Source organism: Mobula hypostoma, chromosome 2 (assembly GCF_963921235.1).
Source record: "Mobula hypostoma chromosome 2, sMobHyp1.1, whole genome shotgun sequence".
Classification (NCBI taxonomy): domain Eukaryota; kingdom Metazoa; phylum Chordata; class Chondrichthyes; order Myliobatiformes; family Myliobatidae; genus Mobula; species Mobula hypostoma.
The window spans coordinates 154,765,969-154,793,701 of record NC_086098.1 but is presented as its reverse complement, the minus strand read 5'-3'; the positions used below and the strand labels follow the sequence as shown (position 1 = coordinate 154,793,701).

At 44.3% G+C, this 27,733-nt stretch overlaps 1 protein-coding gene across 2 annotated transcripts in view; it reads left to right on the top strand.

Moving 5' to 3' along the window:
- The first annotated feature begins 14,681 nt into the window (after nucleotides 1–14,681).
- septin5a (septin 5a) overlaps nucleotides 14,682–27,733 on the top strand; it is a 63,236-nt gene continuing 50,184 nt past the window's right edge. Inside the window, exon 1 of one of the 2 annotated variants that reach the window (XM_063040892.1) lies at nucleotides 14,682–14,958. In XM_063040892.1, coding sequence (XP_062896962.1) covers nucleotides 14,827–14,958 — 132 coding nt within the window. In that variant the 5' untranslated portion in view covers nucleotides 14,682–14,826. The remainder of the gene's footprint in view (nucleotides 14,959–27,733) is intronic. The other variant, XM_063040893.1, reaches the window with a different exon arrangement.

Here is a 27,733-nt window from a genome sequence, read left to right as displayed (position 1 = left end):
TTTTTAGCTCTGAGTCAGAAGGCAGAGAGATCATCCCCTCTCTGGAAGTTTAAGCACCAAAGTTCAGGCTGACACTTCAGTAGTCAAGAAGTTCTGTAGTGAGGGTGATGCTGCCTTTTAGAGGTCTTATTAAACTAGGCAGGTGCAAGTGGTTAAACTTTGCACGTAAATCATCACCAGTGCCTTGGACAATGCTTGTCCCCCACTCAACACTGCAAATAGGATTATCTGAATTTTTTTACATTGCAGTTAGTGAGAGTTGTAGTCATCTTCCATGTGTTTGTGCACTCAGAAATTCCTTGTTCATTGCAAATTCCTGGCCTTGTATTTGCTACTTCAGGGCAGAAATGGCTAATACAAGGGTGCATAAGGCATCCGTTAGTCTTGCGAGACCATGGATCTGCGCCTGGAAAGTCTTCACTCTCCACGGAGCAGCCCTGGGCAAGGTTGTATGGAAGACTGGCAGTTGCCCATGCTACTAGTCTCCCCTCTCCATGACACTGTTGCCCAAGGGAAGGGCAAGGGCCAATACAGCTTGGCACCAGTGTTGTCGCAGAGCACTGTGTGGTTAAGTGCCTTGCTCAAGGACACAACACGGCACCTCAGCTGGGGCTCGAACTCACGACCTTCAGGTCGCTACTCGAATGCCTTAACCACTCGCCATGTGCCCATAAGGGTGCATAAGTTTAAGGTAATTGGAGGAAAGTATAGAGGGGCTGTCAGAGTTAAGTTTTTTACACAAAGAGTGGTAGGTGTGTGTATTTAGAGCATCACAATACGGTACTGGCCACTCTAAGACCAATCTAACTCTCTCTCCTACAGAGCCCTCCAGTTTTCTATCATCCATGTGTCCGTATAAGAGTTTATTAAATTCCCCAAATGACTCTGCTTCTACCTCCGCACTGGCAGGATGTTCCACGTACCCACCACTCTCGGTGTTAAGTGCTTGCTGTGTGCTGTGCAGGAGATTCATTTCTGTTCAATGTTATTTTGTCATGTGCTGCTTTGCCAGTGTTTTGTTCTATGCATAGGGGTTGAAGGTGCATGGAAATATTTTGCTATGTTGAAGGCAGTATATGAATATAAATTGTGCATTATACATATTTAATGCTCAGGCTCTGTGCAATCTCATAAGAAGGTAAAAACGGAAGGGGAAATCAGTCATTCAGCCTTCGAAAGGCACAGGAGACTACAGATGCTGGAACCTGGACACTGTTCAATTAGATACAAACAAATGCAAGGCATCCAGGATTAGCTTCAGTGGAAGAGTATTGCTAAGCTTAAAGTTTGGTTGGACCACGTGGAATATTATATGCAGTTCTGGTCATGATGTTTTTTAAAAAATATTTGCAGGAAAGGGGCCAAGGAAGATTTAAAAGAAATGTGAATTTGTACCTGTAGGTCTTTTTTTTCTTGAAAAGCAAGGTGATATAATTGGGATCCTTGAATTATGAAGGACTTCGGCTGTAAAAACACAGAGATACGTTTTCCACTTATGGAGAAACCTAACAGTAGATACCGTCAATATGAGATAAAAATAGGAAATTCAGGAGAAACGTCTTGAGTGTGAGAGATGGGTTTGAATGCAGATCCACATCTGCTGATTTAGATCAGTGGACACTAGAATACAGTATTCACTGGTTGGGTTGGATTGCGTATTCCTTAGATGGTAATTTTAATTGGGGCAGCTGCAAATTTGGGACAACACTTATAGAGCAAAAACTAATCGAGAAACTAGCCGGCATTCCTTTTTTAAAATTTGGGACACTATGCTGCTTAATTGGGACAGGAGACCGCTGCCAAACAATTTCTTACTAGTGTCAGTCGCGTGCACTTGTGTGGCTGTTAGACACGATACTGTTCTTGGAGAGAACAATCTTTAAATAGCATCAGTTGTGTGGGTTTGCATTCAAAAAACAGTGATCTTTGTCACTGATAGTTTGTGAGAAATATGCAGTAAGACAATTCTGAACTGCTTTGCTCACTGCGGTTTCAAGTATTCAGGTTTTGAGATGCCAGTAACATCTGGGAGTGAATATGAAATGATTTCACTATGGAGAATTTGAAGGTATCGACAATCATCTTGAATGTTACAATGAAAATGAAGATTTGGAGGTTTCATTTTACTGAAAGCATTGAATGAAGGACACTAATTATCTGCACTAAGTGTCTGTGCTGATTTTGTTCATTTACAGTCAATCAAAACAACATGGCAGAGTACACTGGATCAATTCCTCTGTTGTTAACTATTATGAACTAAAACAGTTTTATAGTACTGTTGGTGTTCTACTTTGATCTGTATTTCATTTAAATACCTAATTTGTTACTCACTTGAATGGTACTTTATTTTCTTTTATATGCTCCATAAAACTTCGGCTAATTGGGGCAGCTGCTTAATTGGACCAAAATGTACTGGTCCTGATGCATCCCAATTAACCAGAATCCACTGTATTTGTAATGTTAACAGATGTTACAAGGCAAGTTTTAGCTTTCCCTCAGATTTCCACTTCCAGTTTTTCACTTGTACCAAGATAAAAAGTTCTAATTGCAGAAGATCTCCACAGTTGTCTGTGGGACAATACAGTGAGGTAGCTCTGTAAATTAACAGTAGAGGAAGGGTAATCTGCTAGGAGGGAGATGGAGACCAAGCTCTGTCCAAAGTGTTTGTGACAACTTCATCTGGATGACTGTTTGACTCAAGAATTATATACACACAGGTAAAGGCAGACAATTTCTTGACTTCCGAACGGACTGAGTCACCCAGCAGCGAAACGAGGAGGAATCTGACCTGCAGCAATACAGCATGGGTGAGGCTTGGGATGCCCAAAGGGCAAAGTGTGGCTCAGGGCTAAATGTCTAAAGATATAATGTTTTATGCAAGTAGCATGGTGAAAGCAGGAGATTACTTTTCAAAGTGGCTGACAAACCTGTTTGACTTGATGGGAGGGTGTGGAGAAGGTTTTGTCAGAGATACTTGCTTTGGAATTTGTGTAACAATGTTCTGTATCTGAGACAATTAGTTCAAGTTGCACTTGTTTTACTTGCTACTCTTTAAAATTTTCTCTGATTTTGCTCTTGGTAACTGCTTTGGGACATCTCTCATTTAAATGGGATCTGTTTAATGATCAGTAAATGAAATGCCTAGAACAGTTAGTTGAAGTTACTGAATCTCTGCCTTGAGCTCATTGCCATCACTAATACCATTGTCGGAAAAGGGCCAGTAACATCATGAAGGATCCTGCCCACCCTGCTCATGAACTGTTTGTCCCACTCCCATCAGGTAGGAGACTACGAAGCTTCCACGCCAAGACCAACAAACTCAAAAACAGTTACTTTTCCCAAGCAGTAAAGCTGATCAACACTTCCACCCACTAACCCAGCCTACCACTACTTTATCACTTCCTGTCAGAGTCACCTTGTGTACAGACACCTCTGTACCTAGTGTCACTTTATGGACTTTTAATCAAGCTATGTATATAAACTATCTTATGTATTTATACTTACTGTGCTTTTTAATTATTGTGTTCCTTATCTTATTGTGTTTCTTCTGTGCTGCATCGGATCAGGAGTAACAATCATTCCATTCTTCTTTACACTTGTGTACTGGAAATGACATAATACGATCTTGATATCTTAATCTTAATGTGATATGCTTAATCTTGGAGGAATCCATTCTGTCGAGGATTGAGAGCTTTCTCCAGGATTCAGTGTCATCCTTTTCCCAATGCCAAACTTGACCCGGCCCATCCCTTCCTTGATTGCAGTACATTCACAATATAATTTGTGACCTACCCTGGGTGGACGCCACTTGAATGTCATAGGGAGTGGGTGGGGCTAAGGAAATTTAAGGGAAAGCTTAGATTGACCCCGTTTGTGTTAAAGTTCAGAATCAGATTTATTATCACTGACATATGTTGTGAAATTTGCTGTTTTGTAGTTGTACAATACATAAAATATACTACAAATTACAATGAGGAATATGCAGTATAATTGAAGATCTATTGAGATTGTGTTCATGGGATGATTGACCATTCAGAAATCTGATGGCAGAGGGAAAGAGCTGTTCCTAAAACGTGGAGTGTGTATTCTCAGGATCCTGTACCCCCTCCCTGATGTAGTAATGAGAGGAGGGCATGTCGAAGGTGATGAGAGTCCTTAACGATGGGTATTGCCTTTTTGAGGCATAACCTTTTGAAGATTTCCTCAGTGGTGGGGAGGCTAGTGCCCATGATGTGTTACGTTGTGTGTTGTCAGCGAGGTTCAAAGCTAGGTGCTTTCACTTTTCGAAATGAAGACCTGCTAATAACCAGGTGGTGATAACTAGGACAATAAATTGGTAAGTTGGTTTATTAATTTCACGTGTCACAAGGTACAGTGAAAAACTTTGGTTTGCATGCCATCCATACAGATCTTTTCATCATATCAGTGCATTGAGGTCATAGGTGGGAAAACATTAACAGGTTGTAGAATAAAGTGCTACAGTATGGAGAAAGTGCAGTACAGGTAGACAATAAGCTGGAGGGTCATGATGAGGTTGATTGCGAGGTCAAGAATCCATCTTATCATACTAGGGCACCATTCAGTAGATTTATAACAGTGGGGTAGAAGCTGTCCTTGAGCCTGGTGGTACATGCTTTCACGTTTCTGCATCTTCTGCTCAATAGGTGGGGGGTGGGGTTGTGGGGAGGAGAAACTGTTGTCTGCTTTACGGAGGCAGTGAGAAGAGCCCATGGTAGGGAGGCTGTTACATCCACACCTCTGTAGTTTGTTTGTGGTTGCAGACATAACAGTGCCATACCAAGCTTTAATGTAGCAGGATAGGATGATTTCTATGGTGCCCCTGTAAAAATTATTAATGGTTGACAGGGACACGCTAGAAGTAGAGGTGCTGGTGTGCTTTCCTATCATTGGGGAGTTGGAGTACATGGTTACAGTTGAAGTGAAGGATAGAAAGTGGCTGGTCTGTGTTGGATGCAGTGTGGAAAAATATGAGAAAAAATTGAGTTGATAATACCACATAATCTTGCTAAGAAAGAAAACAGTGACCAGTTATCTTGAAATATTTGTAAAGAAGATCAAAGTAATAGATATGCGAACTTCTTTAGGCACTGTAAAACTGACATGAAATCAGAGTGGAAAACAGTGTTGGGACTGTGGGATAACAAAATCCTGGAAGTTTTGAAATAGAAAAGAGTACTAGAAATATTCAGCAAGTGGAGTCAGCATCTGAGGGGACAGGGGAACAGAATAACTGTTGCATGTTGATGACCTTTTAGCAGTTCTGAAAACAAATGGAAGGTTCAGGTAGCGAAGATTGTGGTAATGGATATTTAGCTCCAGAAATTAAAGGTCTACAGGATGTTCGTATGGTAGTTATAACAACCATATGCCAGCCTTAAACACCTCCATGGAAGCCTGAATCACCAAGCACTCATCAGAACACCCAGGCTGGACATAGAACGGTGCAATGGCTGCACTGGTGCTTTCTGTGCAAGGCATGAAGAAGCAGGTCTCATCTCAGAATGTGCCCTCTCTCCCCAGTAGCCCCCTCACACTGGGTTAGACTTCTGAAACAGATTATGAATCTAGTGTCATCAATAAAGACCAGCAATGGGCATTGGCTAGAAATTCAATTGGTCAGAACCCTTCCCTTTGGCATTATGTGATTTTAAAATCATTTCTTGTTTCTATGAGTGAAATGCAATAACCCTTTTGGAATACTGCAAGGAATCAGCTCCACACCATTACTGAATACTCCTGTGGAAACCATGTCATCCTGGACTCCTGTCTCATTCACTAGCATATTTATGGCCAGTCTAATCAAACTGCTCCCATCCCCACATCCCGTAGGTCTTCATCCTTTCCCCTCCTATCACTAGCCTCGCTGTGAGCTTTGATCACCTACATCCTCACCACTCATTTCTTCCCTCTGCATCCACTCCCCCCAACTTAAGGCACAGGTCCCAGTACCTTTTGACCAACTATAGCACAGCACTCCCAATCATTCTGCGACTGAGGTGACAATGCATCTTGAGGCTCTATTGCAACCACCACCACCCCCCCAGGCTACAGTGACTGTATACTAGAGGAATGTGGTTTCTTAACCACATGTAGTGAGTTTAGAAGCAACAGTTTAGGTGGGAATCATAGACATAATGTCAGAAACAGGCACTTGGGCCCACTGTGTTTGTGATTGCCTTTAGTATCTCATTCACCCTAATCCAGCATCAATCTTATCTGATTCTCCTCACACTCTTGTTAAAGTTCAAAGTAAATTTATTACCAAAGTTAGTGTATGTCAACATATACAGCCCTGAGCTTCATTTTCTTGTGGGCATACTCAATAGATCTATAGAATAATAACCATAACAGAATCAATGAAAGATTGCCCAACTTGGGCGTTTAACCAGAGTGCAGAAGGCAACAAACTATGTAAGTATAAAAAAAAAGAAATAATAGTAGTAAATAAAGAAGCAAAAAATATTGTGAACATGAGATGAAGAGCCCTTGAAAGTGAAGCCATTGGTTGTGGGAACATTTCAATGATGGGGCAAGTAAAGTTAATCCCTTTGGTTCAAGAGCTAGATGATTGAGGGCTAGTAACTGTTGCTGAACCTGGTGGTGTGAGTTCTGAGGCTCCTGTTCCTTCTTCATGATGGTAGTAGTGAGAAGAGAGCATATCATGGATGATGAATGCTGCTTTCTTAAGAAAGAATTTCACGTCGATGAGCTAAATGGTGGGGAGGGTTTTATCTGTGATGGACTAGGCTGTATCCCCTACATTTTTTTTTAGGGGTTTCCTGTTCAGGGGCCTGGGTGTTGGCCCAGGACAGGCTCTCTGAGATAGTAACACCGAGGAATTTAAAGTTGCTGACCCTCTCCACCTCTGGTCCCCAGTGAGGACTGGCTCATGCACCTCTGGTTTCCTTCTCTTGAAGACAATAATCAGCTCCTTGATCTTGCTGATATTGAATTTGTTGTTGTTGTGGCACCACTCAGCCAGATTTTCAATCACTCCCCGATATGTTGATTCATCACCACCATTGATTTGGCCTATGACAGTGGTGTCGTCAGCAAACTTAAATATAACATTGGAGCTGTGCTTAGCCACGGTCATAAGTGTTAAGTAAATAGAGCAGGGGGCTGAGCACACAGCCTTGAGGTGCACCTGCACTGATGGAGATTGTGGAGATGTTGTTGCAAATCCAAACTGACTGGGGTCTGCAGTTGAGGATCCAATTGCATAAAGTGCTATTGAGGCCAAGGTCTTGGAGCTTATTGGTTAGTTTTGAGTGGGGATGATGGTACTGAATGCCAAGCTGTAGTCAATAAAGAGCATCCTGATGCATGCATCTTTGCTGTCCAGATGTTCCAGGGTTGAGTGAAGAGCCAGTGAGATGGCATCTGCTGTGGACCTGTTGCTCCAGTAGGCAAATTTGAGCAGATCCAAGTCACTTCTCAGACAGGAGTTGATATGTTTCATCACCAACCTCTCAAAACATATCATCACTGTTGTGTAAGTGGTCTTGGATGATAGTCACTGAGACAGATCATTGTGCTTTTCTTGGGCACTGGTATAATTGAAGCCTGCTTGAAGCAGGTGGGTACTTCAGACTGCCGAATCGAGAGGTTGGAGTTCTCAGTGAGCACTCGAGCCAGTTGATCAGAGACTGAAATCATAGAACCATTGGGGGATTTGTGAGTTTGTGACAGTTTCTCCATGTTTTGATGGTCAAAGCAAGCGTAGAGGCATTGAGCTCAACTGGAAGTGAAGCCCTGCTGTCACCTATGGCACTTGATTAAAACTTATAAGAGGTGATAGTATTCAAAGTCCTGCCACAAATATCGAGCACTCTTCATTGATTTAAGTTTCGTCTGGAATTGCCATTTCATGCATGAGATGGCTTTCCGGAGATTGTACTTGGACCTCTTGTAACTTTCTTGGTCACCAGACTCGAATGTCTCTGATTTGGCTCTCAGCAGGTTGTGGATTTCAAGGCTTATTCAGGATTGCTGACTGGGGAAGACAATGATGTTGTGAGGACACACTCGGCTACAACTGTTTTGATAAAACTTGTTACAACCATGGTGTATTCATTCAGATCCACAGATGAGTCCTTGAGCACGGCCCAGTCCACTGATTTGAAGGAATCCCTGAGACACTCATCTGCCTCCCGCAACCACCTCTTAGTTGTCCTAATCTCTGGAATATTGTTCTTTAATCTCTGCCTGTATGCAGGTAGGAGATGACAGCCAAGTCTCGAGATACGGTCTGGGCATAACATGGTAGGCATTCCTTATCCCAGTATAACAGTGGTCTAGTGTGTTGGGACCTCTGGTGCTACAAGTTATATGCTGATGGTAACTGAGCAGGGTTTTCTTCAAACAAGCCTGGTTAAAGTCCCCGACTATGATCTGAAATGCGTTGGGGATAAACTGGTTCTTGTTTGGAGACACCTTCATGCAGTATCTCAAGCTCATGATTATGGTCGGCCGCTGGGGGTATATGAACTGCAGTCAGGATTATGGAGAACTCCCCAGGTAAATGGAACGGACAGCATTTGACCGTTTAGTGTTCAAGGTCGGGAGAACATGAATTCAACAAACCACCACATCACAGCACCACTGGGAGCTTGTGATGAAACACAGACCTCCATCTTTTGCCTTTTCCAAATCAGCAGTTCAATCCATTTGGTAAATCGAGAAGCATTCCAGTTTGACCGCTGTAAGACATGCTGGAAGACATCCAAGTTTCACTTGACTGCACCTTTGCTAACAAGATGCTGGGTAGAGGGGACCTCATCTCTCTGTGTTTCAGCCGGGCTCAGAGTCCCCCCCCGCCCCACCCGCCTCACTTCCAGCCATGGCGGTGAACCGCTTCATGGTGTCGTATCTGCCTGGTCCGCCGAGACCTTCGGATGATTGTGAAATCTGTAAGTCATTAAGTTGATTTCAGAGCATGTTGCTTAGAGGGAAATTACATGCTGCAGATTGCCATGAGAGTGATTTGAAAGAGGTATATTTAAAAGTGTATTTAGAAGTATTGTCCACAGCCCACACAATGTCACAGTGGTTCCCTGGCACCACCTTTAACGACAAACTCTCTGCAGATTCCAGCACTCACCTACAGACCAGGGGACATTTAGCCAACCACTCTCCGCATCTTGGGGATGTTGGAGGAAACAGGAGCACCTGGAGGAAATCTGTGTAGTCACAAGCAAACTCTACATACACAGCACCAGATGTCTGTATCGAATCCAGCTGCATGTGGTTCTGCCAGTGGCAACATGTTTCTGTTAGCTGAGGATGTTGCAAGGCTGCCGGGTGAATGGCCACATGTCTCAGTTCTCTGTGACCAGGTCCTTGGAGCTTCTTTGCAGTTGTGCAACTCCTGGGATCACTAACACAGCACCGTAGCAGTCCGTGCAACTCTTTACAGTGCCACCAATTAGGGTTTAATTCCTGCCACCGTGTGCAAAGAGTTTGTCTGTTCTCCCCATGACCGTGACGGTTTTCTCTGGGTGCCCTGATTTCCTCCCAGATTCCAGAGTTGTTAGGGCCAGTAAGCTGTGGGCATGCTATGTTGGCACTGGAAGTGTGGTGACACTTGTGGGCTGCCCCCAGCACATCCTCGGACTGTGTCGATTATTGACACAAACAACATATTTGACTGTATGTTTCGTTGTACATGTGACAAATAAAGCTAATCTTTAATCTTAGAATCATAGAAATCTACAGCACATTTCAGGCCCTTCAGCTCACAATGTTGTGCCGTCCATGTAACCTATTCTAGAAGCTGCCTAGAATTTCCCTACCACATAGCCCTATATTTTTCTAAGCTCCATGTACCTAAGAGTCTCTTAAAAGACCCTATTGTATCCAACTCTACCACTGTCGCTGGCAGTGCATTCCACACACCCACCACTCTCTGTGTGGAAAAACTTACCTCTGACATCTCCCTTGAACCTACTTCCAAGCACCTTAAAACTATACCCCCTCGTGTTAGTCATTTCAGCCCTGGGAAAAGCCTCTGGCTATCCACATGATCAATGCCTCTCGTCATCTTGTACACCTTTATCAGGCCTCCTCTCATCCTCCGTCACTCCAAGGAGAGGAGGCCAAGTTCACTCAGTAACCAACAGGGAGAAAATTAAATAGAACAAAGTAGTGAACTGAAAATGGGGGCGGGGGGGGGGAACTGAAGAATCTTTTTTTTGTTTCTGTTCAGAAAGTACCTGTTACAGGAGGCAGTACAAGGAATTTGCTTGATTCATTAAATCTAAAAAATACTTAAATAATCAGGCATCATTAGTAGGTCAGCACTTTCCCAACATCCACCATTTCTGTTAAGAATATCAGCTATTGTGTGTCATAGTGCTGGTTCTTTGGCTCCAGAGCATTTTGGACATCAGATTAGCCAACAGTTAACTGGTTCTATCTTTAGTGAGCTGAAGAGCAGGATAGAATAGATTGAATGAGTAGACAGTATTCATTAGAAGACACGTCCTGTGGTTTCCGACAGTGTGACCATTCACTGCGTTGGATTATTCTGTTTCATTCTGCCATGCATTCAAGGACTTGCATTGCATGCCTGATCATGTCATCAGAAAAATGCATTGACAACGATCTGTCTGGAGCAGGTGGGTTGATGTGGGAATTAATTCTGCAGTTGGCTAATGCTTGGCTGCACGCATTTAATTAATGGGGCTTGTCATGTGCTTATTCAATTAGTGTCCACTAATTTAATTTGTCTGCTGGTTTGATGGGTGTGGACACTCATGTTCAAGTTTCGTGGGAGTGCGTGCATGAGGGCTTTATTTGTGTAGACGTGTGCATTTTTAGTGGGTTTGGATGGCTGCGAATGTATTTTTTTTTTAGTTGTAACTAACCCCAAGCAGGAGTTGAAGACATCTGTGTTCTCAAAGCACCCAGTCTCACAGAGCAGGCTGAGTCATCACGTCTGACCTGGACCACAGTTATGAGCAGGTTTCCAGCACAGGGTGGTGGGACTGTATGCGGGAGCTGTTGGGCTCTGCCCTCCTGCCCTCCTGCCCTCCTGCCCGGACGCTTGTGGCCATAGCAGAAGTCTGCAGTGTCTACCTTTGCTGCTCGTTGCCGGATCAGTGAGGCCTCCCAGGCGCAAGTCGTCCACCCAGGGTTCAGACTTGCCGTGAGCCTTAACTCCTGGTTCTTGTGAGTGGGGCCCTAGGAGAAAGGATGCAACTGAGTAGCTAAAGGGGGATGAGTGAGCAGATGGCCGTGGGTTTAATGGAGGTGAGCACACAGGATACGGAGTTTTACTGGGCACAGTGGAGGCTGGTCTGGAGATAGCAGTGGGTGCAGTGAAGGTGGCAGCAGGAGTGTCAGGTAGAGCAGAGATTACAGGGTGGGAGCTGGAGGGCCAGGTGTAGCAGACATGGGTACAATTGGAAATGGTAGGAATGAATTAGGTCTCATCTATCACTAAGGACTCCTACCATCCAGGAAATGCCCCCTTCTCATTACTACCATTAGGGAGGAGGTACACTCAACACTTCAGTAATTGTTCCTTCCCCTCTGTTATCAGATTTCTGAATGTTCCATGAACACAACCTCACTCTTTTTTCCACTATTTATTTATTTGTTAATATACAGTGGATTCTGGTTAATTGGGCCATTGGTTAATCGGAGCAGCCACTTATTTGGCGCAACCCTTAACGAACAATAACTAATTGAGAAAATGGCTGGGATTCCCTTTGCTTATTTGCGACACTATATCACTGAAATTAGGACAGGAGAATGTTGCCGAACAGTTTCTAACTAGCGTCAGTCGTGTGTAGTTGTGTGGCTGTTGCACACTACACTGCGCTTAGAGTGAGCAGTTTGTAAATGGCGTGAGCTGTCTGTGTTTGCACTCAAAATGCAGTGAGTTTTGTCACTGATAGTTGGGGAGAAATGAGCAGTAAGACAATTCCAAACTGTTTTGCTCACTGCGGTTTCAAGCATTCAGGCTTGGAGATGCCAGAAATGGCAGGGAGTGAAAGTGAAATGATTTCACTACTTCAAAAAGTTAGAAATTAGGAAGTATTTGAAGGTATCAACAATCATCTTGAATTTTACAATGAACATGAAGATTTGGAGGATGCCAAACATGAGAAAATCTGCAGAAGCTGGAAATCCAAGCAACACAGGCAAAATGCTGGAGGAACTCAGCATCTCTGGAAGGGAGTAAATAGTCATCGTTTCGTGTCGAGACCCTTCATTTGGAAGCATTGAATGATGGCTGTCCATTATCTGCACTGATTTTGTACATTTACGGTCAATCAAGGAACATGGCAGCATTCACTGGATCAATTGCTCCATCTAGGAACTAATACACAGTTTATGATACTGCAGGGTATTAGTAGTGGTCTCAGTTGTTCTGTATTTCATTTAAATAAGTACGTGTCACTTAGTTAGATGGTAGATTCACAACATATGTCTGTGATAATAAACCTGGTTATGGAGGGAGCAGTGGAGTGGAGTAGGGAGCTAGAGCTGCAGTTCATTGAGAAGAGGACTGGAGACAGAAGCATGCCAGCTGACTGTTCTCCTACTGTCCCTCGGAATGGCTGCTCCCACTCTACATCCGGGTGGTGGCTGATGAGGCCGATGTGGGACCTGCGGGTCGGTGGAGGGGAAAGAGGTTGGTGGGGAGGGTGGGTAGTTGGTTTCGTGGTGTGGTCCACCCCCCATTTAAGCTGTACCTGTGGGATACTGCTAATAGCCGCCCTGCATGGGATTCGTAACTCATTACCAAGGATGTTGGTCCAGGATAGGACTTGGGCAATGAGGAATGATGGAATTAAAGCAGTTAGCAGAAAGTGATGAGAGCATGGGAAGGGTTTTATGTAGTTTTTAGAGCTGGCATTCATGTTCACCAATACCTCCTCCATTTCCTGCACAACCCCCCTTACTCCCATCTCCCACTGTCATAACCGGGATAGGGTTCCTCTTATCTATCGTCCTATGAGCCTCCATACCCAGCACGTCATTCTCCATAACGACCGCCACCTCCAACGTGACCTTACCACTCAGCACATCTTTCCCCTCCCACCCAGTTTTCTGCAGGGACCGCTCTCTACATGACTCCCTTGTCCACTCCACACTGATGTCCCTCCTGGCACCCACCTGCAAGTAGGATAAGTATGAAACCTGCCCCCTTCTCCTCCCTTACCACCATTCAGGGCCCCAAACAGATCTTCCAGGTGAGGCAACCCTTTCCCTGCGAAACTGTCAGGGTCATCGGTTGTATCCCGTGCTCCCAGTGCCATCTCCTCTACTGCAGTGAGATCCGACAGGGATTGGTGGAGTGATTTGTCAATCGCCTTCACTCTGCCTGCTGTAAGAGGCAGGATTTCCTGCTGCCCACATATTTCAATTCCGCTTCCTATTCCTATTCTGACCTGTCTGTCTACGGCCTCTTCTCCTGCCACGATGAGGCCAAACTCGGGTTGGAAGAGCAACACTTCATATTCTGTCAGTGTGGCCCCAATCTGATGGCATGAACATTGATTTCTCCCAGTTCCTATAATTTCTCCTCACTCCCTCCTTCTCTCTTTCCTTCCCCATTGTGATAACCTCTCACCCATTATTTTCTTCTCAGCTGCCTGTTATCTTTTTCTGGTTCCCTTCCTGCTCCTTCATGGTCCACTGTCCTTTCCTATCAGATTCTTCCCTTTAACTCTTTCACTAATCACAATCGCAGTCCTCTGCCCCGCCCAGCTGGATTCCAACTCGCCCGGCCTTGCCTATCACCTACCAGTTTGTGCTCATCCTGCTCTCCCCACCTTCTTATTCTGACTTCTGCCCCCTTCCTTTCAACTCTTGATGAAGGGTCCCAGCCCCAAACGTCGATGTGTTTGTTCCCTTCCATAGGTGCTGCCTGATTTGCCGAGTTCCTCCGGCATTCAGTGTGTGTTGCTCAAGGACATCTTCTATCCTGTGTTATTAGACTCTGAACAGACCGATTGTATAAGATAGACTCCTGACCTCACAATCTACCTCATTATGAATTTGTACTTTGTTGTTTACCTGCACTGTACTTTCTCTGTAGCCTTTGCACTTTACTTTGGCTCAATGCACTCTGCAGTGATTTGATCTGTATAAACAGTATACAAGACAAGTTCTTCACTGTATCTTAGTATGTCTGACAATAATAAAGCAATACTGATACCACACTCTTTCAAAAAATTATTTTGATCTTTTTAAAAAAAAAGGAAATTCGGGCCTTGGAACTGGCTGCATAGCATTTTCATAGGGCTGGCAGGATCATGATGGGATGAATGGCCTGCCAGCTTCAGTGCTGTGTGATCCTGTACCAACATCAGGCACGTGACAACTGATAACTTGGCATCCCTAAGAATGAGCCAGTGTCCGCCTGGCTGCAATTGACACAATTCTCTAAATATTATTGCAGCCCATGGTTATCCCAGTCCACATACTCAGCTGATCAGCAGCGGGGGTGGGGAAGGGGATTTGGCTGCTAGGTGGCCAGGCCGCTGCCAAGCTCAAACAGTGCTGTCCTCTGTCACCGGGGAGAAGTGCCCGCAGGGGCCAACGGCCTTGGCTGCAGTTGCAAGGGGTCATATCCACACTGAATCGCTGCCAGGCTGCTGGACAAATTGGTTTACAGCAACTTTCAGTCCAGCTTTCAACGGGAAGGGAGCAGAGAGCTTAGTTTACAGCAGGGGAAGCGTTTAGTTGTCAGCAGAGGACAACTAAGGAGAAAGAAGCCATCACCGAACAGTCAGAAACACATTTAAACCCCACAGGTCAGAGTCTTCAGACTTGGCCTCCCGAGAAGAAATGGTGTTACTGTCTCATCAGGCAGAAGCAGTGGAGGATTCGACACTCCCGGCAGAGGAGGTGGCCTGCTATGTGGATGGTCCGTCCTGTGTTTCTGAAACTCTTGTACCACGTGCAGAAGCTGCAGCTGTGGTATGCTGCTGGGGTAACAGACTGGAGGGTGTATGATGCAGTGTGGGGGTAAATGGAGGGCTGAGCGTGCTCTGGACATGAGGTGATCTGCGTGGTAGTCCTGATGATGTGATATGTTTTGGAAAGTGCTGTGTGGCAGGTACTATTATGTCATGAGGGGTGATATAGAATGGGGTTTATACAGATTAGGAGTATGTGGTACATGAAAGATTACAGAGAATGTAGGAGCTGTGGTCTGGTATGTGTGAGAGTGATGTGGAGTGGGTTAGTAATGCAGTGTATGGTGGTTTGTGCCTAGTATACGAAGATGGGTGATATTGTGCATGGAAGATATGGAGCATGAACAGCAAGTGTGGGTGTGACGGTGTGGGTGGGCAGGATGATGCCGAGTGTGGTACTGCTTTGGGTCCATGAGATGACAGGGTGGGGTTTACAGTGAATGTGACAGGGTGGGTAAGGTGGAGTGATATCCTGTGTAAGTGTCTGTGGGATTCAATGAATGTGTGAGGGGCTGGTATGGTGTGTTTGTAGGGGTGAGGGATTGGTTATGGGGTGTGTTGGGACCTGAGGGTGGGGAATGTACTTGGGAGTGGGGTCTTTGTTGCTGTATGTGGGTGTGTGAAATATAAGGGCTGGTTGTACAATGTATAACCATATCACCTCTCCCATATCTCCTCTGCCAAGAACCACACTGGAGTGATAAACCCAGGATATTGTAGATAACTCGGCACAGAGACTCCAGACCCCAGGAAAAAGGTGGTCGTAGTCAGAGTTATACCATATGGAAAAAGGTCCTTCGAACCAACTTGAGCATGCCTGCAAAGTTTCCTATCTGAGCTGGCCCCATTTGCCTGCATTTGGCCCATATCCCTCTAAAGTGAGGGTTCCCAACCTTTTTAGTGCCATGGACCCCGTGCGTTAGCCAAAGGATCTGTGGACCCGAGGCTGGGAACCCCAACTCTAAAATTTTCCTGTCCACACACCTGTCCAAAAGTCTTTTAAATATTACAGTTGTTCCTGCCTCTGTCACTTCAAAGAGCCCATTCCACACACTGATCATAGAAACATAGAAAATAGGTGCAGGAGTAGGCCATTCGGCCCTTCAAGCCTGCACTGCCATTTATTATGATCATGGCTGATCATCCAACTCAGAACCCCGCCCCAGCCTTCCCTCCATACCCCCTGACCCCCGTAGCCACAAGGGCCATATCTAACTCCCTCTTAAATATAGCCAATGAACTGGCCTCAACAGTTTCCTGTGGCAGAGAATTCCACAGATTCACCACTCTCTGTGTGAAGAAGTTTTTCCTAATCTTGGTCCTAAAAGGCTTCCCCTCTATCCTCAAACTGTGACCCCTCGTTCTGGACTTCCCCAACATCGGGAACAGTCTTCCTGCATCTAGCCTGTCCAATCCCTTTAGGATCTTATACGTTTCAATCAGATCCCCCCTCAATCTTCTAAATTCCAGCGAGTACAAGCCCAATTCATCCAGTCTTTCTTCATATGAAAGTCCTGCCATCCCAGGAATCAATCTGGTGAACCTTCTTTGTACTCCCTCTATGGCAAAGATGTCTTTCCTCAGATTAGGGGACCAAAACTGCACACAATACTCCAGGTGTGGTCTCACCAAGGCCTTGTACAACTGCAGTAGTACCTCCCTGCTCCTGTACTCGAATCCTCTAGCTATAAATGCCAGCATACCATTCGCCTTTTTCACCGCCTGCTGTACCTGCATGCCCACTTTCAATCATGCTACGTACTTGTGGAAAAACTTCACAAGATCACAAGACAAAGGAGCAGAAGTAGGCCATTCGGCCCATCGTCTGCTCCGCAGCTCCCCCATGAGCTAACTATTCACCCATCTAGTTCCAGTTTCCAGCTTTTTCCCCATATCCCTTGATCCCTGACTAATTAGATACCTGTCAATCTCCTCCTTAAACATCCTCAATGATCGGGCCTTCACAGCTGTATGTGGCAACGAATTCCACAAATCCACGATCCTCTGGCTAAAAAAATTTCTCCTCATCTCTGTTTTAACTGTGTACCCTCTAATTCTAAGACTATGGCCTCTTGTCCTGGACTCACCCACCAAGGGAAATAACCTTTCCACATCTACTCTGTCCAACTCCTTCAACATTCGAAATGTTTCCATGAGATCCCCTTTCATTCTTCTATACTCTAATGAATACAATCCAACTTGTGTCACATGTCCCCTTTAAATATTTCCCCTCTAACCTTAAATCAATTCGCTCTAGTTTTAGACTCCAATGCTTGGAAAAGAGACTGAATATTCACTCTATTGATGCCTGTCATTATCTGTGTGTACCTCCAAGGTCAGAGATGAGACTGCTCAAATACACTGCTCTTGTGTTCAATGCTTAGTCTGGAGGGGGGTGCAAAATTGGGACTGGAGACTGTGGTGTATGTAAATTTTACCCATTGACGAAATGTATAACCCTTCTGCCCCATTCACTCCTCAACACTATACCCACCATTAGATTAGATTATGAGAACACTCAGTCCTCTTTTATTGTCATTTAGAAATGCATACATGTATTAAGAAATGATACAATGTTTCTCTGGAGTGATGTCGCAAAAAACAGGACAAACCAAAGACTAACACTGATAGAACCACATAATTATAACATATAGTTACAGCAGTGCAAAGCAATACCATAATTTGATGAAGAGCAGACCATGGGCACAGTAAAAAAAAAGTCTCAAAGGCCCCTGAGTCGATCGACTCCCGAGTTCCTGATAGCAGGTGGCAAAAGGGAGAAACTCCCTGCCGTAAACCTCCAGGCACCGTCAACTTGCTGATGCCTTGGAAGCAGCCGACCACAGCTGACAGTGAGTCCGTCCATCCGAAAACTTCAAGCCTCCGACCAGCCTCTCCGATACAGCCTCCTGAGCGCCATCCTTTGCCGAGCGCCCTCGACCTCGCCCCGGCTGCTGAAACACGCAAAGCCGAGGATTTTGGGGCCTTCTGCTCCGGAGATTCGGGTTACCACACAGTAGCAGCGACAGCGAAGCGGGCACCAAAGGGTTTTATAATAACAAATTAATATTCAACTGAAGTCTTCAAACAAACAAATACGCAGACACACACACCAAGACAGACAGACAGACACACATATATATAGATATAGATTATTGAAAAGAATTTCACAGCAAACGGAGTTCTGCTGAAATATAGTCTTTGTCACAATGTTTGTTCATGAGTTAGCCATGCTCTACAGTGTAAGGTTCCCAATCAGCAAAGAAATAAAAGGGTATTTATTGGAAGATAGTTGTCAGCCAAGATAAAAATAAATGTATTCTGTATTCTAAAGGACAACAGAAACATTTAAGGATGTGGATGAAAGAATTTTTGTGCATTTGTTGTTAAGGATGCCAATGTTTGTTTAAGTGGCATAGTGGAGATCTGATACAGATTCAGATTTATTTATCAGGTGTACATGGAAATATACAGTGAAAAGTGTCATTTGAGTGAACAACCAACATGCCCAAGGATGTGCTGGGGGCAGCGTGCAAGTCTCTCCACACATTCTGGTGCCCACATAGCATGCCCACAATGTTTGGCAGATGGGTGGGAAGCAGGTGAAATGGGTAGGAATGTGGGAGGATGTCAGGAACAGGACGGTGAGACAAAAATAATTCAGAAATTTGCTGTAGATTTAAGAAACTTGATGGAAAGTCCTAGGAATACAGCACATGAGACATTAATAGGGCAGTCTCTGATTGTAATATGCCTAAAATCACCTTAGAAAATGTAAAAAGGCAATCAAGATGATTCCAGATATCAGGAAATAAAGTTGTGAGGGAAGATTGTTATCCTTTGAAAGGAAAAGACTTGTAAGTGAGTTATTGATTTCTTGAAAAGTGATCAGAAAATTGGTCCAGATAAATTGTTCAGGGCATATTACTTAAATACCAAGGGTGACAAGTTTAAATATTAAAGGGCATCCAATGGATGTATTTACTCAAAAGGAATTTGGAATATTTAAAGAGGAAAGTATAATAATAAGTTCTAAGTGCCTATTAGACATCAATTGGGACATGTTTGGCCACTCAGGGAATGTTCGGGTTCCTGTCAGAAGGGAAGGATGTGCCATCGGTGTATCTCCCCCTCTCTCCTTCTCCCCCCCTGTCCATTTCCCCCTCTCCCCTCTCTCTCCGGTAAGGAAAACAATAAAAACACACACACAGATGTTGGAAATATGAAACAAAAACAAAAAAAAGCTAAAATGTTCAGCAGTCAGTTAGCATCCATGGAAAGAGAAACAGCATTGACATTTTCAGTCAAAGACTCTCTATCGGAACTGGGAAGGAGAGAAAATCATTCAGTTTAAAGTTCTCCACCCTTTCTGCAACTTTAAATCGATTATCCCTCTGGATCCCAAGCACTGATCCATGCAGAGTACTCCACTGCTCACTGCCTGACAACTGGAGCAAGGCCTGTTTATTTCTACTTTCTCTTTCCTACTTGTCAACTAATTCACAGTCCATGCCAGTATTATCACCGTCAGTCCCACATGCTTTAATTTTGCACACTAACCTCTTAAAAAGGACTTTATCAAAGCCCTATTGTAAATCCAAGTACAACACATCTACTGGTTCCTCAGTATTTATTGATCTAACTACATCTTCAGAAAACTCCAGTTGCTTTGTTAAATCTGTTTTACATTTCATAAGCTCACACTGAATGTGGGTTTTGGAATGTGGTCTTGTTAATCCTGTCCATATCCTCTGTTGTTGCATCTGAATCTTGGCTATTATATTTTTTTCTCACTGTATAACTGCAAGAAGCTTCAGTCTAATGAATAGCACAAGAATTGCAAATGTAACCATTTCTTCCCTCATTCCAATACATGATTACCTACACGTGCGGTACCACCTCAGTTAAAGAAAATTCTCAAACTGATTTTCCAATGATCAATGGAGTCATCTTCCTTACTTGTGGGCCTTCCTCAGTTCACTTTTGGTGGCCCAGTTCTTAGCTATCTAGGCCCTAGCTTTGGAATTATCTCCCTTGACCCCTCTGTCAACCTGTGGTAAAACTCACCTTTTAACTAAGCTTTTGGTCACTTAGTATCTCCCTATCTGACAGTATCAGACTCAGTTTGATAGTGCCCCTGTGAATTCTTCAGGGCATTTTAACTTGTTGCACATAAACTATATGTGGTTGTCGTTCAGTACAATTGTGAACACTGATATTATAGATGGTACACTCACAATTTATGGCACGGTTCCAAAGAGCTAATTGTCATGAGTCCAAATTCCAACCTGGAACATTGCAAACATAAATTTAATAAATCTGGTAATGTCTGTGGGCAGGAATAGGTTGGAAATTTTGCTGGAACATCATCAAAATTGAGTGACTTTCCCTGTGGGTGTTCTGTTATGTTCAAGGTGCCTTACATGTGAAACGTACTGTTTTATGTAGTAGAGTGCTGATGAACCAACTAGTACATTGGAAACTGAACCTGATGCCTAGTTGGTCTCTGTGTTGCAGTTTCACAGCTCCTAATTCATTAAGTGCTGTGTCAGTGGGCTCCTTGATTTGTGTGGTGGGACATAGGACCTGATCAGTGGTGGGGCAAGGTGTGGAGTGAGATAGTGTGGGTGCATGAACATATATCATTACAGCCCAGTATGGGCTCTTCAGTCCACAGTGTTGTGCCAACCTTCTCACCTTCTCAAAGATCAATCTAACCCTTCCCTCCTACATAGTCCTCCATTTTCCTATCATCTATGTGCCTGTCTAAGTTTCATAAATACCCCTAATCTACCTGTCTCAACTGCCATTCCTGACAGGACTTTGCGCACACACATCACTCTGTGTAAATAACTTAACTCTGACATCCCGCCCCCCCAATACTTTACTCTAATCACCTTAAAATTATGCTCCCTTCATATTAATGTGGTTCAAATTAGGCCTGGACCTTTTTACTGGCTGGTTAAAGGCCATGGGGAAGGCAAATTTACAGTACCAGTGTGCTTTGCGCATGGGACGGCCACAGAGGGAAGACTTTGGTAGAAGGCATATCTCTGATGGCATGACTCGCTTGTCTGTGACCTTTACCAGAAGGTGGAGCAGCTGTTGGCCATCTCCAATGTTGATAACTTGGAAATCAATGATATAAATATGTGATTTGAATCTGCTTTTCCGGTATTATGTGTAATTCTTGTCTGTAATTTCTCTCCAGTGTTGCCTCTGCCCATCGTACAGATTGTTTAGTCACCACAGTTATTTCACTTCTCTCCTGGCTCCCTCTGACACTGCACCCTTTGGAACTTTGAACATCTAAAACTCAGCTGCTCTTGTACAAACCAGCGCCCAGCTCCTTGATCATGCCTCCTCCCCCCAAATATCTCTGCACCTACTGATTGGTCTATATATGGAAATATGGCAATATTTCAGTAATAAAATGTTCATCCTTGTTTTCAAGTCTTTTCATGGTTTCACATCCCAATTTCTGTACTGTACTCCCAGGCCAATATCCCTCAGCAATCACTGCCTTCCTCCAATTCTGGACTCTCATACATTCCACCATTTTTATTGCTGCTCCACTGGCAGCCTTGCTTTCTAATGCCAATGTCCAAGGCATTGGAATGCCTCCTAATGCTCTCCACCTCTCTTCCCTCCTTCAAGACAATTTGCAAAACCCGAGAAAAAGAGAGAAACTGAAAATCTTGAGCAACACACACAAAGTGCTGGAGGGACTCAGCAGGTCAGGCAGCATCTATAAAGGGGAATTAAAAAGTGGACATTCCGGGCTGAAACCCTTCATCATTTTGGGCCAAGACCTATCATCAGGAATGATGAATGGTGTCAGCCCAAAACGTCGACTGTTCCTTCCCCTCCAAGAAGTATGCTGCCTGACCTGCTGAGCTCCTCCAGTACATCGTGTGTGTTCTGCTCAATTCGTAAAACCCATTTTGCCGACTAGGCTTTGTACCTGTCCTGCTGACTCCTTTCAGGACATAGAACAATAGAGCACAGTACAGTATAGGCCCTCTAGCTCATAAAGCTGTGCCAACCACTTAAACTAAGATCAATCTAACCCTTCCATCCCTCTTTACCCTCCATTTTTCTATTATCTATTTGTCTATCTAAAGCAGAGGTTTCCAACCTAGGTCCACTGACCCTCTTGGTTAATAGTAAGGCTCCATGGCATAAAAAAGGTTGGGAATCCCTGATCCGAAGTCTCTTAAATGCCCCCAATATATCTGCCTCTACTCCACACCCATCACTCTCTATGGAAACAACTTACCCCTGACATCCCCCCCATATGCTTTTATCCAATCCTCTTAAAGTTATGCCTTCTTGTCCCCTTTTGTGTGAAATTGTATTTGTCGATGTTTTTTGTGAACACCTTGGTAGATTTCACAACGTTAAATGGTCGCTGTGGTTTGTTCTATTTGCTGTTTTCCTGGGAGGTGGAGACACTGAGGCAATATAAGCAAAAATGTTTGTTGTAGCAGATCGGAGAGGCAGGGGTTACATTTTCAAATCCCATGCTGCCAGGCAGTGAAATTGAATTCAATAAGCCATGTTATTTTATGTGACCAGAGAGTCCTGGTGGACTGCTGTAAGAATGACATGGCCTACCCGATAACTGGCGAATTTCGACTGCAAATATTGTCAAGCTGCTACCGAATTTTCAGTTTTCAACAAGGTCACATCGATAGACTTGCAACAGAAATGTATATTGATTCAACTCATATCGCAGATCATATCTATTCTGTGTTATTATTTTAACATGTTATTTCATTCACTCGCCTGGATCTGTTGATTTTTGCCAGCTGTAGTTTAAAGTCCCTTTGCTTACTTTCTGTCTGCAAATTCTGACATTACTCATCAGTTATCAAGATTTTGTTCTAATCAAAGCCAAAGGAAATTCTGTGCTAATCTTGATACTGCACACATGACAGACCATGGAACATTGAACTGCATTCTCCTCCAATAATATCCCGATCCTCATTGGAGCATTTTCCCCTCATTGACAATGAGTGGAGTCCCGCCTCACAAAAAGGTGGTTGCAGTTAGTAAAGGCCAATTATCCCATTGCTGGTGGAGTTTCAGGGCCAGCTATCTTCATCAGTGAACTTCCTTCACAAGGTCAAAAGTGGGAATGTGCAATATCAGCAAACAATGTTTGATTCCATTCACAGCCCCTCAGTGAATAACGTGGACTGAGCCTGGCTACAGCAGTGCTGAGAATTAGATTCAAAGAGTTACACAGCATGGAAACAGCCCTCCCAATGCCATTGCAGGCAAAGGGCACCAGCTCAGGGAGACATCTTGATTGATATGGAAGCTTGCCCATGTCAACAAAAATGTCTCCTCGAACTTGTCCAATTTGCTTGCATTGGCCCATATTCCTGTTTCCCATTCATGAACCTGTACAAATGTCTTTTAATTGTACCTGCCTAAACCACTTCCTCTGGCATCACCTTCCATATCCCCATCATCTTTTCACCCTGTGAAAAAACTACTTCTCAGTTCTCCTTTGAATCTTTCCCCTCTTGCCTTAAGCTGTTAGGTCTGCACAAGCAGGGACCTCCCAGTCTCCACCCAGCTAACAGGAGCCACCCGCCACTTGTTTCAAAGTCATCACCTACAGCCAATTTAAACCCAGCTCTCATCCACAGTCCTTTGTTTGCTCATTGAACTGATTACAGCCTTAATCAGTTGCTCCTGGTGTTCAGTTATCCTTGTTAACTGTGAGTTTAGTATCTGTTCTCGCTTGTTTTTTTTTGCCCCTTGTGGCTTGTTATTTTGCAGTTGATTATTGAAGTTAATGCTCACCACTAAATTGTCTCCACTGCTCTGCTTGTGGGTCAGTCCTCCTCTACATTCCCTGACATCAACCAATGCCCTCTAGTTTTAGATTCCCCTACCCTTGGGGGAGAAAAAGACTGTGGCCTTCCAGTTCATCTATGCTACTTTCAATTTTATAAACCTCTATAAGATAACCCTTCAGTATCATTGACTTTGGGGAAAAGAATCCTAGCCTATCCAGTATCTCCTCATAACTCCAGTCCCGGCAACATCCTTGTGAGTCTTTGCTGAACGCTCTCCAGCATAAGTACATATTTCCAAGGTATGGTGACTAGAGCTACACACAAGATTCCAGGTGTGATCTGCACATCCTGTGACACTATGTCCCAGCTTTTGTACTTGATGCCCTGCCTAATGAAGGCAAGCTTACCATTAACCTTCATTACCACTCTGTCTACCCATGGCTCTGCTTAGAGTGAACAATATACTTGTATCCATGTTCTACAGCAAGCCTGAGGGCTCTTTTTGTCGCTGTGTATGTCCTGTCCTGATTTAACTTCCCAAAATGTAGCTCTTTGCACATAAACAAATTAAAAGGTATTTACCATTCCTTTAACACACATCAAAGTTGCTGGTGAACGCAGCAGGCCAGGCAGCATCTCTAGGAAGAGGTACAGTCGACGTTTCAGGCCAAGACCCTTCGTCAGGACTAACTGAAGGAAGAGTTAGTAAGAGATTTAGAAGTGGGAGGGGGAGGGGGAGATCCAAAATGATAGGAGAAGACAGGAGGGGGAAGGGATGGAGCCAAGAGCTGGACAGGTGATTGGCAAAAGGGATATGAGAGGATCATGGGACAGGAGGCCCAGGGAGAAGGAAAAGGGGAGGGGGGGGGAACCCAGAGGATGGGCAAGGGGTATAGTCAGAGGGACAGAGGGAGAAAAAGGAGAGTGAGAGAAAGAATGTGTGTATATAAATAAATAATGGATGGGGTACGGGGGGAGGTGGGGCATTAGCGGAAGTTAGAGAAGTCAATGTTCATGCCATCAGATTGGAGGCTACCCAGACAGAATACAAGGTGTTGTTCCTCCAACCTGAGTGTGGCTTCATCTTTACAGTAGAGGAGGCCATGGATACACATTTTAATTCCACATCCCATTCCCATTCTGATATGTCTATCCACAGCCTCCTCTACTGTAAAGATGAAGCCACACTCAGGTTGGAGGAACAACACCTTGTATTCTGTCTGGGTAGCCTCCAATCTGATGGCATGAACATTGACTTCTCTAACTTCCGCTAATGCCCCACCTCCCCCCGTACCCCATCCATTATTTACTTATATACACACATTCTTTCTCTCACTCTCCTTTTTCTCCCTCTGTCCCTCTGACTATACCCCTTGCCCATCCTCTGGGTTTCCCCCCCTCCCCTTTTCCTTCTCCCTGGGCCTCCTGTCCCATGATCCTCTCATATCCCTTTTGCCAATCACCTGTCCGGCTCTTGGCTCCATCCCTCCCCCTCCTGTCTTCTCCTATCATTTTGGATCTCCCCCTCCCCCTCCCACTTTTAAATCTCTTACTAGCTCTTTCTTCAGTTAGTCCTGACGAAGGGTCTTGGCCTGAAATGTCGACTGTACCTCTTCCTAGAGATGCTGCCTGGCCTGCTGTGTTCACCAGCATCTTTGATGTGTGTTGCTTGATTTTCCAGCAACTGCAGAATTCCTCGTGACTGAGTTTACCATTCCTTTGCCAATCTTTACTGCTCATTTAGATGCCTTTGTTATCTTAGGCAACCTTCCTCAACTGTCTACTACGCACCACCCCATCTTTCTTCTCATCCAAAATGTTAATAGAAATGACAAAGCAACAGGAGGTCCAACACCAATCCCTATGGCACACCACTAGGCATAGTCCACCAGTCTTAAAAAAAAACTCTCAATTCTTCCACTCAGCCAGTTTCGTGTCCAATTGGCCAGATCACCCTGAATCCCATGTAATCTCATCTTCCAAACCAAGCTACCGTACCGGACCTTGTCAAAGACCTAGATAAAATCCTTGTCAACAATGTCTGCAGACCCATCCTCATTAATAATCTTGGTCATCTCTTCTAAAAATGCAGTCAAATTCATGAGACATCATTTCCCATGCACAAAGCTATGCAGATTATCCCTAATCAATACTTACCTTTCCACATGTAGATCAATCCTGTCTCTCAGAATTCTCTCCAATAATTTTACCACTACTGACAGCAGACTGCAGTTCCGTGCCTTGTCCTTCTTAAACAGACTGCATAATCATTCATGCAGTAATAAATGGCAAGAAAAAAATCCCATAACAGAAGTGACAGGCTTTTTCCATCTTGTACAAGACAGGGTCTGACTACCTACCAATTTACTGGCTTTATGACCACTCAGTCTCCTGTCATCATCATCCTTGGGGTCACCATTAACCAAAAATTCAACTAAATCTGTCACAGAAATACTGTGGCCGAATGATCTTTTCAGAAGCTCTATAACCTGACTCAATTCCTGACATACCTAAGCCATTCCATCATCCAGAAGGCATGGCAGGAGAATGATGGAATAGGCCACCTTTTCAGGATAAGTACAGCTCCAACAACAAGCAGGACCCTCGCCTGGCACCCTATTCACCATTTGGGCTAATGTCAGCAATTGGATTATCGTCAACAGTTTTGAGCCCCATGTCTCAGAAAAGATGTGTTATCAGTGGAGAGAGTCCAGAGGAGGTTCATGAGGATGATTCTGGGAATGAAGGGATTAACATATGAGGAGCATTTGGCAGCTTGGGGCCTGTACTCACTGGAATTTAGAAGAGTGTGGGGGGGGGGTTAGTTCTCATTAAAACCTACTGAATGTTGAAACGACTATATAAGGTGGGTGTGGAGAGGATGCTTTTTATGGTGGGGGTGTTTGGAACTAGAGGACACAGCCTCAAAATTGAGGTGTGACCTTTTAGAACAGAGGGAAGGAGGAATTTTTTTAGCCAGAGAGTAGTGAATCTGTGGACTGCCTTGCCACAGATTGTGGTGGAGGTGAAGTCCATGGGTATACTTAAAGTGGAAGTTGGTAGTTTTCTGATTGGTCGGGGCATCAAAGGATATGGTGAGAAGGCAGGTGTATGGAGTTGAGTGGGAGCTGGGATCAGACATGATGGAATGACAGAGCAGACTTGATGGGCTGAATGGCCTAATTCTGCTCCTATGTATTATGGTCTTATGGGCCACCCATTCCCTTCAAAGTAACCAGGAGACCACAAGGCCAGAGTAAGCAGTGGAAAGCATGCACCACTTCACTAACTACCCATCTGCCTGCACCCTTATGTACCTCCCACCCAAACAGTGGAAGAGTCAGCACCTTCCACATTGGCCTCATCAGTCACCTCAGGATATATAAAATAGGAGTGGAAGCAGGTCATCCTCAATCCACAGGGACTGCTTAAGTTAAAGCATTGTTACATTAAAAAGTGAATACCCAAATTCTAGAGTCAGTTTTGTTAAATTGATAATTTGTGAAAATAATCTTAATAAATCAAAAGATCACACTGTTGGAGTAGGCGGTTGTAGGTGGGTTATGAATCATTCAATAATAAGTCCACCTGGGAGTTGGCAACTGGTGTCAGAAAGACTCTGGTCCACCGTATCCAAAGTGGGTAACTGGAGATGATGAATAAGTGAGGGCAGAAGGTCACAAGAATCCAGGAGCTGAAGTATGTCACCAGTCCCTCAGTTCTGATCTGATATTCTGTGTGATCACAGTTAACCTGCCTCAGGCCTCATTTCCTCTTCTGTCCTTGCTCATTTCCTGAATCATTTATCTATCTCCATTTTAAAGACTTCCAATGAGCTGGCCTCCATAACACTCGAGGGTAGTGAATTCCAGAGATTCACCACACACTGCAGGAAGAAATTTCCATGGACATTGGTTGTAAATAGCTACCTCCATATCTCAGAACTATCTCCCCTAGTTTACC